The following is a 21,355-nucleotide window of genomic DNA, read 5'->3' on the forward strand; positions in this document are numbered from 1 at the left end:
CTTATTTATTTAATTAACAGAAATACAAAGTTGTCTGACATGTAAATTTTCTTTTAAAGAAGTTTTTAAATGGTATTTCCTTTATCTGATTATCTGCGTTACTACGGCGTACCGCTTATAAAAATGTAGCCAGCGCATCATTCATGTTTGGTTATGTTGCGTCCCGTATAGAGCGCGCGCACGTAGTCGAATATCGATATCTCGCCGATTGGATGCAACGCGCGCTCTCTGTCAGGTGCCAAGTTAACTACATTTGATAGCCCGCATTCTTTCATGGCAAGTGTGTACTACGACACGTTAGTTCACGTCAGATTCAAGTGGCTTGCGTTCGCGTTAGAGCTTTGGTTTTTCAATTCAAAGTTGAAGAAAGGTTTATGTTTAAGGAATTATTAGTATAGATTGTTTGGCATGCTATAGTATACTCCACCTTTTTTTTAAATAAACGTACTTTCCATGAACAGGTTTTGGTTTTATGAATAACTTTACCTAACAAAATTTTTTTTTCCGCATAATCGTCGCACCCTTACTTTTCAAACTTGATTTAAGAATAAAATGTGCGACGATTATACGAGAAAACACGGTACATAAAATCCGTAAGTTGCAAATTCCTGCTGACGGTTGTGAATTCATACAATTTTCGGCATGATTTAAACGCTTGTAACGCGTTTAGATAGGGCGAATTTGCAATTGTATAACTGTTGTTTAAAGTACATACTTCAATGAGGGCAAAATATTAGATAAATTACTATTTCTGATAAATGTATGAACATATAAATTGAAAAGTAGGTAACACTTAAATCCACTTTTCAATTTAAAAAAGTATATAAAAAGTGTGTAGACAACAATAAGCAACTTCTAAACAAACGAGCACGGAGTTTCTGAGCCAAAGATGATAAATCTGTTTCTCCGAACGTCTCAGAGAAGACGAGATAAAGTGTGTAAGTTTTGTTTACAATATATCAAGGACGTCATTTTGTATGGAAGGACGCCCTGTTGGTAAAATGAATGTTCTTTTTGTAAATTACCGTAATTCGATATTGACTTCAGATATATTGTGAATGTTCTATGTACTTTCTTGTCTATGACTTGCAATGACCGTTAGGAAAACTGTTGGCCAACGAATGGAAACAAAACAGTTGTGTTATTGTTAGGTTAATAAACGTAATAAACCAGTTTCTTGAATCCAAGGGCGTTAAAATATGAGGTTATTTACATTATCAAATTATAAAGTGAAAAAATGATTTGCCTAGGTGTCGTTCTGTAAAATATTTTCATGCAGTGTGAAGTTTTATCTTTGACTTGTAAACATATTTTTAGTGGTGCACCGATATGACTTTACCGATTACCGATTCGATTACCTATTATGAGAGCAATAATCGGCAGATACCGATTCAGTTACCGATTATAATGAAGGAAATTTTTTTAAGTGTAATAATGCACACAAATTTTTTTATTCCCATGTAAATTTAATAACAAGATTAGGTAAAATTGAGAATACAGTTATAATAACAGTATAAAAATATATAAAATAAACTATTAAGTCATTGAAAGGGGAAATTAAATTAACTTCTATTTAAATATTTGTTATTGTAAACAACTTGAACTACAGTCTAATAATTGTAATTTACAATGGGTAAGTTTTTGTTGCGGAAAACTAGCATTATTATCGACTATCACATAAGGTTGCATCAAGAAATTACCGTTTAACAATGTAAACATGCTGCTTTATTTTGTTCACTTGAGTTTATAGAAAAATGTTTCCACACTTCACTTTTTTTCTCCCTACTCGCCATCTCACTATAATTATATAAAAATGACTAAAAACCAATTCTAGCACATGTGATTTTATTTATGTTGACTGAATATATAAAATTATAAATACTTTTTCACTTTTCACGTCACATACAAATAACAAACGGATAATGTTACCAAAGACGCCCATAACGAGTTTGTAAAACGCAGTGATAAAAACTAGAAGGTATCGGGACCACGATATTGAACCGCTACTACGATTGTCATAGAATCCACTGCAACTGTATGTGGTATTTTGATTGCGTGCCATCTATTTTACTTCTCTGGCTATATGGAATGTACAAGGCCACTAAACAAAAGACGAAACGTAAAGAAACGTGTAGGAAAAATGCATTTTTTATTGTTTGAGGCAATGAGATTTATTAAACTAACGAAATATCTGTAATTATGATATGACGCAGTTAGATGAATTTTGTAATATATACAAATATTACCGTATTTCGTCCTAAAATGTGTAACACCCCTCGTGCCTCAAAATTGAATTATTTTGAATTAATTAAAAGGAGCCTTGGAAACTTGCTGGATAAAAAAAATAAGTTAAATAAATTGATTTACCAGAGGCGACACGAGGTGGGGAACAAACAAAATTTAGGAACTTCCTGTAACAAGCAAGGAGGAAGTTGGTGGATCGTTAAAATCAATAAATAAAAACTACACGATTAACTTGATCTATAGTTTCCCTGTTTTATTTGCCCTGATGAATTATCTTGTTTTCATTATTTTACATACAAAAGGTTTTAACAATTTTCAAAGATTACAAAAAGAAAAACGAAAAGGGGCCGGCCCGCGATTATTTAAAACAATTTACATTTTTAGTTTGAAATATACACATTTGCATTATGAGTTTCACACCCAAAATTGGATGGATCCGATGATTACATTGATAATTAGTTCTATTCGTTCTACATGATTTTGAGGAAAACACTGGTCGCTGGTGGGTTGGTCATCCGCTTAAGATAGTTCGTAGCTAGGTAAGGGGGAAATGTTGAATTTACATTACCACCCGAGGTCTTCAAACGATCACGTCGGGTAGTAGAAACGTTTCTTCTAATGTGACCCACGGAACAGGAAGGGGAGGGGCCACGAGATGGGAGCACTCAGTCTCTCCCTGTCATCGACCCTGTCAAAACAGGGGAGTTGCCCAGCACGCTGCAGTCGTGGAGTCAGCCAGGGTCTGGAGCTCGCGAATTGCGCGGCAGGACGCGGATGATTTCTTCATGATAATATTTAAAAGAAAAAAAATTTCGAAGGCAAATAATTAAACTATGCAGACAGACTAATCTACTAGGATTGACTTGAGGGATAGCATCCCTTATACAAAGCGACTACATAGTCGTTAGCGGTCGGATGAAGTCTTGCAGAGTCTGCCGATTCGCCGATACTCGATGGAGATCTGTCTGCAGACGCGACGCGAGTTGATCTGTGTCGCGGCAAACCGCGTCTCGTAATTAAAAGTAGCCGCCGGCGCTTACAGGTGGAGGGGAGGTCTGGGCCGCCGAAAGATTCCGAACTTGCCCGAATGCGGGCGAAAAAAAAACTCTGGCAGGAGTTTTGAAGTTGGCATCACTGGGCGACAGTAGAGAACTCTGTCGGAGGGGTCTGAGTTGAAAACAATTGACTCGCCCACGGCGTCCATATAACTCAAGGGAAAGCAGGTGCTGCTCTCTGGCGCCCTAGAGGGTAGACTAGCGGAGAAGTTCGCGACTTGGTCGCTAGGTAGCTCTTGCGATCAGTTTTGGCGCACTCTTTTTTTGCGCAGAGACCTTGAGGAGGCTCACGGTTGACCAGGGGGTTACGACCGGTCATTGGTCTTACTTGGAACTGAGAAGGGGGGGGGGGGGGGGGGTGAGGTTAAAATGCAACGCTGCTGGGAATCTACGTCCCGTCGTGGCTGCAGAGGAGCGAACATAACACTAACACGTGATGAAAAAGGCAAATCTCAGCTCGTCTCTGAGAACTGGTCGCCTGCAAGCTACAGGCTTGTCTATGCAGTTAGGGTCACGAAGAGAAATGATATTACAGGCTTGAGGCGTGACTGAAGGCGGGGGAAATGGTAAGCTGTCTGCCAGTCAGGGATTAGGCCAGCAAAATATCCGATACGCCGATGGGAAAGGGGCTTCAGAGCACTGAGACAAAGTTTAACTCAGAGGAGTACACCAGACTAACAAAGTAAAACCACACTATAGTAGAGCAAATCAAATTTCCACACAAAAAATTTAAAATCATAATAAAAATTAAAAAAGGTGACGAAATGCCTAATTTCCGGCACAAATGTGTAACAAAATATTACACGGTAAAAACCTACTTAATTACGCTGGGACGTAAATAATCGGCAAAGTAATTGTTAAGATAATCGCCAGTTACGATTAATCGGTAAGTACCCATAATCGCCGATTACGATTCATCGGTATCCGCATCGGTGCACCACTACATATTCTTGCGCAAATCTTAAAAATAGTGATTTTAAATGGACTATTTTGTGCGAAATTTAATGAAATAGAGGAATTTAGCCCCATTTCGCGCAAAAAAAGAGAAAAATGGCAAATTTCATTCAATTTCGCGACGCATAAACGGTTTGTAACATTATAAAAATAACATAAATTGTTGGTATGTAGACCCTAAATGCTTGTATAAAAATTTCGTAAATAAACCATTCGCGAAATAAAAGGGTCCCTAGTTATAACGTTTGAAACCGTCTTTAAAAAAAAATTTACACATCAGACAACTTCGTATTTCTGTTGATTAAATAATTAAGTGGTAATATCCGAATGAATATTAGATTTCAACTTTAAACTACATTGTTCTATACGGGAAAACAACCTACACAAAGTGTTTGGAATCTAAATAATCATACAACATTTATGCAAGAAATTTTTTTCTCCAAATTTTGATATCTTAAAATAATGGTGCGATGTGATTATGCGCGTGTGATGATTATGCGATAAAACACGGGTACCATTCAATTTCCACAATGTGCTAATGAAACACCTACTCAAGCACTCAAATAATTAGCCATGTAGGAAAATATTTAAAATATCTTTGCCTTCGGCACTGTCATCAGGGAGAACTTAGATCTTGGTCTTTAATTTAAATTTAAAAAAAGTTTTTTTTTTGCACAGCCCCATTTCCTACCAGCAAAAAATTCTGGTTTGAACTCGCCAGGTAAAGAACCTGGATCGCATTGGTGGGAGCGAGTAAATAGCCCAGTCGATCACATCCATAAAAAAAAGTGGTTTAGTAAACACATGATAAACTGATGGAATGTAGTCACCTCAAAGTGTTTGCAGTCTCCTCAACTGCCGCCGGGGTGACAGCGCACACTATTGCGGTAAGGGCATTGCCACCAATGGAGGACTGCAGAATCCTGGTCAGCTTGCTATCCCTGTAGCTCACATGACTGCAAAAAAAAAATTTATATATATATATATTTAACAAAAGGGATACAAAAATACAAGTGAAAAAAAAAATAATAACGCTGTGGATGAATTTGTGCTGAAAGGCGAGAGGACTGGATCAAAGCGATTATTGTGATGGTGGGATGATAGACAAGCTAACATGGGTTGTAAACTGAAAATAATGATTATAATGATGAACAAAAGAGCTCACAAGAAACACTACATTTAGCCAATACTGTATTAGTCTCTCAATTTGTTGTACAGCATTAATTACGGAAAAAATCAGTCCTTGAATATAGATTTACCCACTTTTAAGCAGATTTATCAAGACCCACTAGTAAAGTTATGAATAAAGCAGGTGACTTTGTAATGCAAAAATGTAGGACATTAAACAAAAAACCAGTAGTGTTAATTGAAGTGATAATGATTAGGGGCCAGAAAAAACTATCAGCTGGCTATGGCCGAAGAAATTTTTTTTTGCTAATTAACACATTAGATACCATTTTTTTTTGCTGATTTCCACAATTAATGCTAACTTAGCTTATATTAAAAAAAAAATACTTTAATTAGTTTAAAATGGCATGCATTTGTATAGATATCGTTTACAAAATGATACAATCTGTATCTTTTCCGACACGGAAAAAAACAACCCTATCTTGTAGAATCATCCTATATTCGTACTTTGCAGTTTGTCTAGAACATATGTGATTTTAATTAAATTATTTTAATTTATATCTGGTAGTTTAAACTCATCAGCATTCAGTTAATACACAAATACAATGCATCCACCATTTTTGCTACAGATTTTCTCATCTCACAGATGAAGGATGTATGATTAGGTCATTTCCCTTTTTTAAACAGGAGATTTTAGTGATGCTTTTATTTTTAACATTGTGTTCATTCATAACAATAATGTATTACTCAAAAAATATAAAACTAAAATTTTTCTTAGAACTTGTTTCAGCAAATAAGTCTAATTTTGACAGAATCTGTCAAGATGCACTTTTACAACAAAATCAATAGTTATTACAAAAAGCATGTTTGCCTAGGAGTTACCTGCCTTCCCACAAAATGAAGCTGAAGATTGACATCCCAGTTTTGCTGATGCATAGCCTTGATGCACCAAGATTGTGTAATTAATGGCCTAATGGGACTCCAAAATTAAAAATTTCCTGTTTTTAAGTGTATGTCCTATAGACTTGAGTGATGTTCCTTATAATACAGTGAAAGTCCGTTGTACCGAATACGGTCTATAACTTAAAGTCCGCTATAACGATAATTGCCATCGGCACCGTCAGTTTTGCATATGCTGCGTAGGATAAAAATTTTGGAAATAACGAATGCAATGTCCAAATAAATAAAAAGCCTACGACCACTACTCTGAAATCTGGCATCCAAGACTGGTTAAAAGCCAACAACATTCAATTCTCCACACACATAACCAAAGCCGATTTGCTACTTTTGGTAAAATCCCACCAAAGCACAAGATTCAAAGTGGATCAAATAATAGAGGAGTGTGGCCATGACACCATTCGTTTGCCTCCATACCACCCGGATTTGAATCCAATTGAACTAGTGTGGGCAGATATCAAAGCAAAAGTTTGCGAGGAAATATCTACATCTTTGGACGATAAACGAAAACTGTGTGAGAAGTTATTTTGTTCCTATACGGTGAACAGTCGAAAAAGTGCTGTGATCATGTTAAAAACATTGAAGCCAAATATTGCAAGAACGATGCAATAGGGGACATCGAAATCGACAAGATAATAGTGAATCTTGACTTATCATGTGGCGAAAGTTCTTCAGGTGACACAGGATCTAGCGCTACAGAAACGGCCGAATGTCTGAACTCAGACTCGAGCTCGGAATAGGTGAGTCGCGTTCAAATCAATTTTAACAGTACTTCCCTGTTGTACATAGTTATAAATGTTTTTTTACTTTTACAAAAATTCCTTTGCAAAACTAATTGCCAACGGGTTCGGATCCAGACTCTGGCATTATTGATGGTAATCGTGTTTTCCAGAAACTAAACAATTGTTGAACGATGTGATGGTTCCTAAACAAGGGACGCAAAACCGCAACATAGCAATTTTTTAACTCTCAACTTTCTAGCGTTTTTGTCTGGAGTGTCCGCCTTCTTAATTCATAACAAATCCTTTCCGATAATGTCCAGACCTGCCACCATTCAAATTTAAAAAATCATGAGGTCCTCCATAAATATTTTCAGGCCCATAAATACAGGTTAGATATAAAAAACAACAAATGAGAATCTTTAAATTTAAGTGACATACCTGTACAATGTTACTTGGTCTCTGCTACAAATTTTATTTCAACAAATTATAGGTTGCAGATTTCATTTAATTGAACATAATTTAGCGCTGTCGTGTAGTGATCATGCAGGGCGTCAACTAAAAAAGATGTAAAATAACATTCTGCTCGTGTAACACTATTATCACTGTTCACAGCAAAGTTATTTTTTTTATTGGAAGCAATACACAATGTTCCTCTTCCATTATGCGAGATAGAAAAATCAGCTAGGCACACGCTAAAAAAGAAAAATTTCTTCCATTACGTGACTCGAGTATTGATGGAAACTCGTTACTGTAAGCTTTCGTAAAACTTGTTTTGTTACTTTTACAAACATAATCTTGGGGCCCCAAAAAATCGTGAGGAAACAATATTTTGGTGTGAGGGCGTGAGATGGACCATAAAATCGTGAGCCTCACACCAAAATCGTGAGAGTTGGCAGGTTTGAATGTCAAATGCTCAAAATGTGTATCTCAGGCCCCGGGTTTACTTTTTCGCTGCGTTTATTTTATTTGTGTGCGGGCATCTGCCTTGTTTGTTTTAATTGACAATAAAGTTTGTTATTCGTGTTTGTAAAATAACTTGTTAAACTTACGTTTCCTTTGTAGACGATTGGCATATTGGAAAAAGCTGACGAAATCCTAGTTCCCAATAGAGAAATCTCATTCAACAGTTGTTACATTTAAAATAACTTAGTTTTTTTCTCGCCATTCTTTTGTCGTTGCAGGTTTTTTGTTTATATACTTAGCCTTACTCATTACATTCTTAACAATCGGCATACAACTTACTGAGCGAGATGAGCTCACATACATACAAAAGGTATTGAATACTTGAGTGTTGCCCGCGCAAAGCTGCGGCGAAGAGTTATTTCTTCGTACAGAGTTTACTTTAATACTGGCCAACTGCGTGGGTACGATACCGTGTTCGTGTACGTCGGGCCGACTCGACGGACAAGGACAAGGGCGGAGTAACTCCCTCCCCCTACTTCTCCTCGACGGTCTTCGGGAACTATCATGAAGGTTGAAGTGGGTTTAAAGCAAAGCAGTCTAGCATTGTGAATGACAGCATCCTGCCATTCTACGGCTGTTTTCTTAGCGAGTAGCGGTTTGGGGGGGGGGGAAAAAGGGGGGGGGGGGGGGGCGGGTTGAAATCAACTGAAAATTTCGGAAAACATCTATTACGACCCCCCCCTCTATTATGACCCTATTCCTGGGACCTGTGAGGTGTCGTTTCCGAGAGGTTTGATAGTACCTTAATGCTTTTGATTCCTTGATGTTGTAGCTGATTTTGCAGTCTTGAGAAATAAAGTATCAAACTTTTGTTCAAAACATTTTCCCTTTTGGGTGGATTTTGCTGTCAGAAGACATTCAACGGTTTCTTCGCTAAGTGCTGACCTGAACTGTGTGTGCGTTTTAGTAACGTGACTAAATACTCTCTCACAAGATGCGTTACTGTGTGGGATTGTCAAAATAGCAAGCATTACTCTGGATAATTAGTTATATTTTAATGTCCCATCTGCAGCTTTAATCTGACCCACCATTGACCACTTAACATCTATTCTTTTCTTCATTCTTGGTGTCATGTGGTAATTCTGGCTTAAGTTGAAAATTACAAAATTGTGCCTGTAATGCATCTAATTCTTCATCCAAATCTTGTTCAGTAGAAGCAAGAATTGTAGGAAACTTTTCCACAAAATATTGCAAGCTTGAAAATGACGCACTGCAAATTGATTCAATATTTGCAACTTCAGCATTAATCATATCATCACTTTTAAATGGAAATTTATGTACCACATAATCACAACTTGCTGAATAATATTTTCTTACAGAATCAAAGAAAATCAACTTCTCTTCTTGTTTTAGTGTTGCCACAACTTTGGTCATCGCACTGCCCACTATTATATCAGTGTCATTTTTCTGATTGTCTTTGCTATGGTAGTCAACATTTAAAATTGACGATGAACATTTGACTGCTGCTGGCTTAACAAATTAGATATTATGTTCTGTAGCATACTAAGCAAGCATGATCTTAGCACATGAATCTGAGGCACACTGGACTGGAGAAGCAAATTTGGTGTTTCAAATGCTGGTATAGTATTTGAAAGAAATAAGCAAAACGCCTTATTCAGTTCTGAAGAAATAAACATAAATAACCTTTCTTCCCGTGACAGACTGCAACTTACTGGAGTGTCATTTTGTTTCGGTTTTTTGTGTTTGTTAGTACACATTTCAGTCTCTAAGCTTCGTTTTGAACTGGATAAAACTGCAGACTTACTTATTCCAGAACCTTAGTCTGAGTCTTGAACAGAGTTTGAAACTTTGCTAGTAACTTGATTATGAACACGTTTGGGAATTTTGTAAGTTTGTACATCACCAACGTGGGAATCCTTCTGACCACAAACTTCAGTTCTAAAAAAACTTGCAAGAGGTTGCCACTGCTGCAACAATCTACAGTCAAACCTCACAGAAACGACCCCTCACGGTTCCCAGGAATAGTGTAATAAAGGGGGGGTCGTAATAGATCTTTTCCGAAATTTTCAGTTGATTCCACCCCCCCCCCTCCACCCAAACAGCACCTCACTAAGAAACCAGCCGTTTAATGGCAGAATGCTGTCACACACAATGCTAGACCGCTTTGCTTTAAACCCACTTTAACCTTCATGACAAGTCCGTCGCCCTACAGGCCACCTCTAAAGAAAATATGTCAAAAGACAGTTTATTTTTACTGGTTAGTTTACATGTACGTTTTCTGCTTGCCCTAGTTAAATACACTAGAACCCCGATGTCACGAACTCCGGATTTAATGAAGCAGTGATTTTACGAATACATTCTCGGGAACCGTCAAAAAATTGGACATTTTGACCAAAATGCGAAAATCAGAAGAAAAAAAAACTACATGAAAGATCATAAAATCTGTTTATTTTAACGCACAGCGTATTTCTGTGTCGGCTTTAATACTTCCAATAATGTTCATGTAAGAACAACAAAAAAATAATGGGACGTTTCCTTTAAAAATATGGCAGCGGTAGGTTCTGCAACGCGAGCGGGCGCACACTAAGCTCGCCCGGCTGGCTGGCGGCAGCGGCTTCATGACGCATAAGCTCACCCCTCCCTCCCCAAGGTAACATTCTTCCAAGGCTAGCTCATCCCTCCCAGACACACAAACCATCTAGTGTACTCCCTTATAACACCCTAACTTCGCTCTCCTTTGAAAAACCTTCAGTGAGAAAATGCTCATTTCACCCTCCCTTCTCCCGTAAAATTGGGCTATTATGAATGGGGTACTAAAGAGGTGAGGGAGGGGTAAGATCGTTGTAAATATTTTCGGACCCCTCCCTCCCCAACAAACACGTCCATAAAAAAGTATGTCAAAATATGTCACTTTTCACACCAAGTTCGAGTTCAATCATCTCTGGCAAGGAATTTACAAGCTTTCAAACTTAAATATAAATGTATTTTAATAGCAAGAGTCCTATGAAAAGGAATATACAGCATAAAATCAAGCTGCTGTCACCAAACAAAGCATAAAACGGCCCAATGCGTGGTCGCTTCGTTATTGCTCGCGCGAGAGGCTAGACGTGGAATGTTAGAAGAAAAAAGGGGGAAATACGGGGGATGACAGACAGCAGCCAGTGTGTTTCGTGTGTGAGGAGTAAGTGGCATAGAATTTTTTTTTTATGCTGGATGAAGCGACCTTTTTCTATCAACCCACGGGAAAAGATAATTGCTTGAAATGTCAAAATAAACATTGCTGCGACAGTTAAAACAAGTCGAGGCGGGCGTGCATCCAGTCAGTCGCTGTGTATATCTACTCGAAAAACATAACATTTCAATTCATAACAAGATTCCTTATAACTAGAGGTCGGCGGGTACCCGTCTTTCCGGGTATTTTTCCGGTAGTTAAATTACCCGTGGCTCAGGTCGGGCACTTTTTATACCCAAAAATTTTCGGGTCGGACGTCTAATAAAAAAAAAAAAAATCTTCGTTAACTTGCCGTTGCCGTGTCCTGCTGCCACGGGAAATGACCTGCCATGTCTATATATTATGCTGAACACACAATATATTTGCTCAAATAAAAAAAAAATACCGTGGGTACTTTTAAGTCTAGATAATATTAGCTAGTAGGCCTAAAAACATCGTGAAAAACGTAACGTTTATAGTCGGCAATGAACATCAAAAATTAGGCTAAGTAAAAACTGTTTCATAGGGTTGATTTTTATTTGAATTGCAAAAAAAAATTCATGTTGAGCAATGCTTATTTTGTAATTTGATGTAATGTTTTAACTTATATTTATTAATTTTTTAAAGTGTATTTAAGATACAGTAAAAACATTTTTCAATAACAATTTCCAGTTTCATCAGGTATGTTAGAAAGACAATACCCGACCCGACCAGACCCCGAATTTTTTGTGCAATTATCCGACCCGACCCGACCCGGCCCGGCTTAAAAATCCACTACCCGAAGACCTCTACTTATAACCTACACGTATTGTCGGATGTTTTCAGCCTTATCCATGCAAGTTCTTTAGCCACGTTTTGAATCAAAACAACTGGCGGGCCAGTGTTGTGCTCTGTTTTGCGGACACACAAAGTTTTTAACAATTTACTGACAGTTTTAATATATTTTTACTCTCCTCGTTAAAATGAAGCAGATACCTAACGTGATTAAGCAGCATTCGAGATCGGCCGCAGCGCACGGTACAGGGAGAGGGTGAGCAAGGGCGAGCGTGCGGCCGACTACCATGTTCACACACTGCGGCCAGGTTTTTTTTTCCTGCATTGTATGAATAGTAATTAATATTTAATGGTATTTTATTTATTAAGTCATAATACACAAAATCGAAAAAGAAAAAAACCCTGCATAAGTCATCAACAATAGTTCACAAATTCAAGCCAGAAAATATACCAAATCAGACTTCAAAAACTAAGCAAACATTGTCAACTGATAGTAATCAAAATCAAGAGAAATCTAGCAGGTAGCTTTGCCTTAGCTGCGTACCACACTAGGCACTCGCAAAAAGCTTAACGTAAACACGTTGCCACAAAAACCTTTATCTGCACCCTGCGGGCAAAGGGACGTGGAATGGGGGTTGTCAAGCGCTGACAGCGGTCGACAGGAAGTGGTATCTATTTTTAGATATACGCTGCCTACGGCAGTACAGCACTGGGAAAGAGAAACGCAGTAACACGCTACTCACCACAAGAAACTTATTTTCTGTCAGATTTTCTTCGGATTTTCGGCTATTATTTCACGGTTCCTCGAAATATGGTTGTAATAGAGAGGTGGTCGCAATAAATGGGGTCGCAACAAAAAGATTTTACTGTACTTAAACACCTACCACGAGACAGCCAACGTGTACTCACGTGTTTCAAAATCTTTCTAACTTTTGTTATGTAATTCCTGGAAATGCTTCAAATGCTCTTTCCTTTTTGCACTTTTATCTAAATAATAATAAATGTTGATCAAATATTCATCTATTTTGACAGGAAGGCATGCTGCTCCCTTTTCAGCAGCTAAATTTATTAAGTGGCATGGACAACCTATTACTATGAGATTTGGTATCTCAGTTTTTAAGAGAGTCACAACACCATTCTTCATTCCCAACATTACAGGTGCATTGTCTGCACTTAGAGCCAAACAATTTGACAAGGGGATATCACATGATTTGAGGGTGGTGAGTACAAGATTGCCAATGTTTTTACAAGACGCATCACCTTCTAATGAAGGGACATACAGTACAAAGTTTTCAATTTGTTGAGAGTCTTTGGTGTAAAAAGTGACTACAATAGGGTACAGTTTAGCATCACTTTTGTTGCGACCGTCCGTAGACAGAAAACAATGTATTTTTAAGAATTTCACAGTTGTCTTTTTTCCGTTAATGCCTAATTCACACACAATTGCTGATGTTTTTGTTCGGGCACACCCGTATTTTTTGGCTATCTGGATGTCCGGGAACATAATCCTAAACAACGGCCCGGCATGATCAGCACAGCTAAATGGGAGGTTATGTTCGATGATAAACGAAGTAAACAAACACTCTGCACATGTAAAACTTTCACAATCATTTTCTTGAACAAAAAAATTCAACTTGCGATTACTTGCAACGCACACTGCACTTTCTTTGTATTTTTTTGTTTCCACATGTTTGATAACATCGCGTCTACCGCCATGTGCAACAGAAAAATCACACCTACACAAGCAACAGAAAGCATATGTAGCACCTTTCCGAGATTCTTTGATACACGGATACTCTTCTGAAAATGCTTGTCGGTAAACAGTTTCATTTTTTCTAGACATTTTAAAATTTCGAACAACGTATTTCACATAGAAATCAACTGAAGTGTTCGTGAATAATTACTGGGACACAATAGAATAATGGCTGACAAAACTATTTTGATTCGTTCACGTGACGCGATAATCGTAGCATATCGAGTCCACAGAACTAACTACCTGCAATAATCGATAATACATGGAAATTGCCGAAAGTACTTTACAATAATCGTGATTATTTTTACCTTTTGATGCATGATTTGATGCAAAAAATGTTGAAATACATTGCGGATAAGTCTATAACGGTTCGTTATATACAAAAATAAACAGATGTTCAACGCCGATTGTAATTTTGTTGTTTTTATTTTTTCAAATTGAATGCACAGACGAATCCAAACCCTTTTCAATTCTTTCTCACTCGTTCCAATCGTACATCCGCCTGTCGAAAAACGCACGCAGCTTGCTCGATGAGAATTAAAGAAAACTAACGTTCTTCAGTAACATTTTACTGCAAGTACACGTGACCGCACCCAGCGAAACCGAATTTCGCCACGAGCCAAACGCCGACGAAGGTGATCACAATTTCTAATTTATGTCCGAACGAAATATAAAAAAATTAGGTTAACTTAATAATCGGCCTGGCTCTGACCACCAACTTTAAATTATCTCTTCAATAACTTCTACATAATTTGCGAGAAGCCACCGAACACGACCTACTTGTGCAGCGTTCGACGGACGACTGGTGAAGTCTTGCCACCGTCTCCTCCACGCAGGGAGGATAAGCCACATGACCTCACCGACCAATCACACGCACGCTTCATTCACGCTTACAGATACAAGCCAATCAGAGTACAAATTACAATACATGAAAAAACCCTGTACACACATAACTCGGGGCTTCCCTTTCTCGTTCTCTCTCCCACACCGTGAGACAGCAGTTATCACTCAGTTCCCACGCAGTGGGGAAATTCCCGTCTTTATCTCGGTTGGCGGGGAAGCACTGTTTCTTTCTCACTCACACTTACAGGCCTCGCATGCCTCTCTCTCCCTACACATCACCCCAGCCCAGACACAGTCCCGTGATCTATAATTATATTGCAACACGTTAATTAAAATTAAGAACAGCAATCATAACACAAATTACTTGACAAAATTCAACTTATTGAGAAAAACCTGAAAAAGTAGGCCTAAACAGGCAAAAATCTAGTACAACGGCTCATTTGTGAATAATCACATAAAAAATAGTAATGATTAAAAATGTCTAATAAAATACAAAATACCTTCTTAAAACACATAGCAAGCGAAAAATATCAACCATAAAATATATAACAAACTGTAAAATATCATTAGAAAGACTTTTTTAAGAAATATTTACATGCATAAAAATTGTTTAAAAGAAAAATATTTATTTAGGAGGGCAGGGTTCTTGCAATGTTACAAGTCAAAAGTCCTGAGATTTATATGAAAGCTCCAGAGGGCGGGAGATAACCTACAAAATCCAGAGTCTCCGCCCAAAATCGGGAGTTGAAAGGTCTGTGCTTTGATAGTTTTTTAAAGAAAATTAACAACCAAAATTAATTTCTTCGAAATGATGGTATCTCATATTCAAATAAGTACATACAGAGTACACACTTTTAAAAAAAAATTCGGAACTAAGAGGTGTAGGTACATCTTAGAATTTAGTGCATCTTGTAACTGATGGCATCTTATTCAAGTCAATATTGTACATCAGAGTATATAATAGATTCAGTACTCAGAGCAATATGTTATGAGCTGGTTTCATTCATGTAAGTGGGCGTAACTTACTCATCGCCATCCGTCAGTTGTGCGATGACTTGACCGAGGAAGAACAGGGAGCGGTTGATGGAGCAACCTTCCTTTAGCCGATCACCGGTTGACCCCGTCTGCTCCACTCGCTCAGATCCGGCGAGATCGACCAGGTTCAAGTGTGACACCTGGATGACCCCGTCTCCATCCTGTGTGTTTCTACTCTCAATAATCTAGAAATGAGACAGTTGAGCAGACGTTCACAATGATATTAATATTAAGCTCTCAAATGTGCAGATATTTTTTAAAAATTGATGTATATATGCAAAATAGTTGGGCTAAAGAACACCAATTTCAGATAAAACTTAAACCACATTGTAGCATAAAAAGAACACTAAAATGCATGCCTCCAATTATTGTCTCATAGATATCAGGAAGATATGATAGATGAGGGGTGACAAGATGAGAATGAAGCAATGACAATTTAGGTGAAAAAGAGAGACATTCCCAAGAAAACCCACTAGCTAACAGTAACGACCATTATATTTTCCACTTGGAAATTAAATTCAGTTCACCTTGGTGGGAGACAGGTGATCGGACCACTGAACCACAGTGGTTCCTCATACTAGACTCTACAGCAGTGGTTCTGAACTTTAGTGAAATTGTGGACCACACAAGTCAAAAATGATTTTGGTGCCACCCCCAGAACTCTCCCCCGGGTCAACCGTACGACTAATTTCTATAGCATCTCAATAATAACAATTTTTAAGACCACATTTGTTATAATAAGCATCAATGATTTTGCTCCATTAGTTAGCATACACATTTTTATAAATATATTTCACAGACAAAATGTCTCTTATTAAAATGCTACTTACTGGCTCAGTTCAAGTCCACGCCAGAAAATGGAAAGATAGAGATTTACATGTTTAACTAGGTTATTCTAAAAAAACCTTTAAACAAATGCTAAAATTGCAGATATTGTACCAACACATGTTGCTTCATGAACAAACAAACATTTTTTTTCATTTTATTTATGACAATGCAAAGTTAAGTTTTCCTTTTGTCACAATTTTCAGGCAGTATGTTCTATAACCTAAAACATGAAATTGCGTTCCTTATATTTTGGCAGCGCCTAATGCACAGGCTGCTCTGCACACTGGCTGCTTCGGTAGTGGTGGCAGCTGACAGAAGTGTGAAAAGCGGTAAGGATGAGGAGGGGGTGGGGGGGCCCTTTGCCTGTCCCTCCACCCACAGCTCTTTATCAACTGTCACCTAATAGGCTATAAAACAGTAAACCACTCAATGTATGTGATTGTCTTCATCAGATTAGTACTCTAGTTGCTAGGCTACAGCTATGGAAAGAAATTGGCATCTGCAAACCACCTTTATCCCACAGTAGAAAGTCCATGAAGACGTGAATGAAGATTGCGCTAGTATCTAAACGTGAAAATGAACTTTATGTATTTATATAATGTAACAAATATTTAAAACTTTGAATTGGACGATGACGTAATCAGGGTAACAACAATGTCCCAGCCTTGTAGTACAGGAGAGAGAAGATTAGATATAGTGCCGACTGGGGAAACTATATTACAAGTGATGATGAAAAAAATTTAATTATTTCTTTTTTTAACAAAATTACTTAAAATTTATCAATAAAAAATATCTAGTTGCCTAGGAATTAGGATATCTTTGTTATTAAAATTATAAACATTTCTCAGGTCAGCCATAAAATGAGTATATTTTGTTATCGCTTTATTTTTTAAACAAGAATACCTGAGTACTATATGTCAAGAATAGAGTAAAACAAAATAAATACTTATAACAATAAAACTTATAAATAGGGGCCCCTTTAGCTTACCTACATTACAACAAACATCTTACAATACTTAAAATTTTAAAATTACAAAATTTTAATGAATTTGAATTCTGAAGAAAGTTCTTAAGGTTAGAGTTGTCTGAAAAAGGTAACTATGTTCCAAGTGGGGGCATGATAGTTATGTCACAGTACACATTCTTAATAAAAATTTTGAGGTTTTCTTTCCTGAACTATAATTAAGTTGACAGCTCCATGGCAGCAGATCCCAGGGAAAAATTCTGGTGCCAGTCATTAGTGGTGATGAAACATCATGGATCTATCATGGTCAGGGTCGTGGACCGCTATTAAGCAATTAATTAATAAAATTATAATATCTGAGGTAAATAATATCTCATTCATGATTCCTGGAGGAATACACTTACCAATATTGCGGTCTAACACACACTTATTATAACATAGATGTGGGTTGATTCTCCAGATATGAAAATTTACAGTTACATGATGGCTGACAGAGTTGGAAAAGATCACTCCAACCTTCACCAGACTAAGAAGACTTTAGATATAACAATACCAAAAAGATGGGCACTTAGAAAATAAAAAATTCTTACACTTTGATGCACTTTAGTGCAACAATATTAACAAGTACATGGTTATATTAATAATTATAAAACCATAATTTGTTTTGAACCAAATGTCTCTAATTCATATGTCTTTTCTTGAGGCACACAGTAAAATACTTGTCAACAACAAAAATGAAATAATAAAATTATTGAAGTAGCCCTTACATAATGAAATGCATAATAAAATGTTACAAACAATTTAGTTACACATTATACACAGGTAGACTAAATACAAACAAAAATTATGAAGAATATAAAATAAATATTGTAGCATTCCAGTTTGCAAAAAAAAAAAAAAAAACATACAACAAAATTGAATATGCGCCCAGTTAACAGCTAAACAAGGGTACAATTGGAGGTTTCGATGGTTGGCAACAACGCCACGCAGCACCTCGTTACGGGCCATCACCACTTCATGCCCTCCCTCCATCGCCCGGATTCCCTCCTAACGCTGTACATTGGTTAACAAACCAACCCCCCTTCCCAAAATGACAAAAAAAAAATTTGTAACTGGACAGAGTCCAGGCCTGGATACCTTTACCCTTTCACTAACTACTTGTTAAATTTTATTCTCCCACCCACCCTCCTGGGTCTAATACACAGTCTTGACCTGCCCTCTCGCCAGTACTACTTTTTTCTGTCCAGCGCACTGATACATTCAGTTTCCTATGCCCCTCAGCTCTTGGCATCATATCAGAGAGAATCTTCCGTACCATCGTAACCGGACGCAACCACCAGACTCCTAAGAGTGGTTTATTCCTTCAAGGACCCAGGAAGGGTTTTAAATAAAGTATATAGTCGTTTGAAGTATGGGAGTATGGGATAGTTTCACAAAAGTTTATTCTCGCTTTCATGTAGTTTTTTCAGCTGGTATATTTTTTCTTTTTTGAGTCTTCACGTGTGTTGTGCCACGCAACTGAGCATAGATACTCCAAAAATCCAAATTCTTCTCATTATGTCCCGATAACATGACTTCTACGCACATAATTGGTAAGTGAAATCTAATAATTGGTTTAGCTGCTACACTCCTCCCTCTTGCGAGATGTTACGGCCTTGCAACGGATTTCGTGGATGTTTATTTATGTTAATTTTTAACTCTCACTTATTTTGTTATGCACAATGCTAACCCCAGATTCAATGACTTCACCAGTTTCCTTGTTTCCATAGTTTCCTGCATCATTTACTTCTGTGTTGGGGATGTCTCCTCAATACGCAGCTTCCTGTACATCTGCGGAGCTCCTGTATTAAGGAAAACTCCAACTTTTATTTCTATTGTTTTATCAGCGAAGCACTGAAATTTCTGGAATCTTAACTACAGTAAAACCATCTTAAGAAAATACTGCAAAAACCAAACAAAATGTACTTCTTAAGGGGATTGGTGTAGGGCAAAAATCAGTCATGGGTCAGAATATGTTGGAATTTGGCTTAAGTGTCTCCTATATGCTTGTTCGTTACTACTGTAGGATCAGCCGGTACATATATAAGCTAGCAGGTTAGATTTCGCAAGATAGTGGCGAGCGACCTGTCCTGAGGGAGGGTTGTCGAACGGTGTATCTCAGAGGCCTGCCCTCTAGCGGGGATCGCCAGAAAGCCTTAGAAAATGTGTGTGTGTGTGTGTGTGCGTGTGCTGGTGTGAGCTGGTGCGTGTGTGTGTGTGTGCGTGTGCTGGTGTGAGCTGGTGCGTGTGTGTGTGTGTGCGTGTGCTGGTGTGAGCTGGTGCGTGTGTGTGTGTGTGCGTGTGCTGGTGTGAGCTGGTGCGTGTGTGTGTGTGTGCGTGTGCTGGTGTGAGCTGGTGCGTGTGTGTGTGTGTGCGTGTGCTGGTGTGAGCTGGTGCGTGTGTGTGTGTGTGCGTGTGCTGGTGTGAGCTGGTGCGTGTGTGTGTGTGTGCGTGTGCTGGTGTGAGCTGGTGCGTGTGTGTGTGTGTGCGTGTGCTGGTGTGAGCTGGTGCGTGTGTGTGTGTGTGCGTGTGCTGGTGTGAGCTGGTGCGTGTGTGTGTGTGTGCGTGTGCTGGTGTGAGCTGGTGCGTGTGTGTGTGTGTGCGTGTGCTGGTGTGAGCTGGTGCGTGTGTGTGTGTGTGCGTGTGCTGGTGTGAGCTGGTGCGTGTGTGTGTGTGTGCGTGTGCTGGTGTGAGCTGGTGCGTGTGTGTGTGTGTGCGTGTGCTGGTGTGAGCTGGTGCGTGTGTGTGTGTGTGCGTGTGCTGGTGTGAGCTGGTGCGTGTGTGTGTGTGTGCGTGTGCTGGTGTGAGCTGGTGCGTGTGTGTGTGTGTGCGTGTGCTGGTGTGAGCTGGTGCGTGTGTGTGTGTGTGCGTGTGCTGGTGTGAGCTGGTGCGTGTGTGTGTGTGTGCGTGTGCTGGTGTGAGCTGGTGCGTGTGTGTGTGTGTGCGTGTGCTGGTGTGAGCTGGTGCGTGTGTGTGTGTGTGCGTGTGCTGGTGTGAGCTGGTGCGTGTGTGTGTGTGTGCGTGTGCTGGTGTGAGCTGGTGCGTGTGTGTGTGTGTGCGTGTGCTGGTGTGAGCTGGTGCGTGTGTGTGTGTGTGCGTGTGCTGGTGTGAGCTGGTGCGTGTGTGTGTGTGTGTGCGTGTGCTGGTGTGAGCTGGTGCGTGTGTGTGTGTGTGCGTGTGCTGGTGTGAGCTGGTGCGTGTGTGTGTGTGTGCGTGTGCTGGTGTGAGCTGGTGCGTGTGTGTGTGTGTGCGTGTGCTGGTGTGAGCTGGTGCGTGTGTGTGTGTGTGCGTGTGCTGGTGTGAGCTGGTGCGTGTGTGTGTGTGTGCGTGTGCTGGTGTGAGCTGGTGCGTGTGTGTGTGTGTGCGTGTGCTGGTGTGAGCTGGTGCGTGTGTGTGTGTGTGCGTGTGCTGGTGTGAGCTGGTGCGTGTGTGTGTGTGTGCGTGTGCTGGTGTGAGCTGGTGCGTGTGTGTGTGTGTGCGTGTGCTGGTGTGAGCTGGTGCGTGTGTGTGTGTGTGCGTGTGCTGGTGTGAGCTGGTGCGTGTGTGTGTGTGTGCGTGTGCTGGTGTGAGCTGGTGCGTGTGTGTGTGTGTGCGTGTGCTGGTGTGAGCTGGTGCGTGTGTGTGTGCGTGCGTGTGCTGGTGTGAGCTGGTGCGTGTGTGTGTGCGTGCGTGTGCTGGTGTGAGCTGGTGCGTGTGCGTGTGCGTGCGTGTGCTGGTGTGAGCTGGTGCGTGTGCGTGTGCGTGCGTGTGCTGGTGTGAGCTGGTGCGTGTGCGTGCGCGTGCGTGTGCTGGTGTGAGCTGGTGCGTGTGCGTGCGCGTGCGTGTGCTGGTGTGAGCTGGTGCGTGTGCGTGCGCGTCGCGTGTGCTGGCGTGAGCTGGTGCGTGTGCGTGCGCGTGCGTGTGCTGGCGTGAGCTGGTGCGTGT

The 21,355-nt window shown here is 39.6% G+C and overlaps 1 protein-coding gene across 1 annotated transcript in view; it reads right to left on the reverse strand.

Annotated features, from left to right (window-relative positions):
* LOC134546216 (centromere-associated protein E-like) overlaps positions 1 to 21,355 on the reverse strand; it is a 207,207-nt gene that overhangs the window by 64,747 nt on the left and 121,105 nt on the right. The window contains exons 5-6 of the mRNA XM_063388840.1: positions 15,592 to 15,785; positions 5,084 to 5,209 (exon numbers count right to left, since the gene is read on the reverse strand). Of these exons, the coding sequence (XP_063244910.1) occupies positions 5,084 to 5,209; positions 15,592 to 15,785 (320 nt within the window). The remainder of the gene's footprint in view (positions 1 to 5,083; positions 5,210 to 15,591; positions 15,786 to 21,355) is intronic.

Source organism: Bacillus rossius, chromosome 1, assembly GCF_032445375.1.
Source record: "Bacillus rossius redtenbacheri isolate Brsri chromosome 1, Brsri_v3, whole genome shotgun sequence".
Classification (NCBI taxonomy): Eukaryota; Metazoa; Arthropoda; class Insecta; order Phasmatodea; family Bacillidae; genus Bacillus; species Bacillus rossius.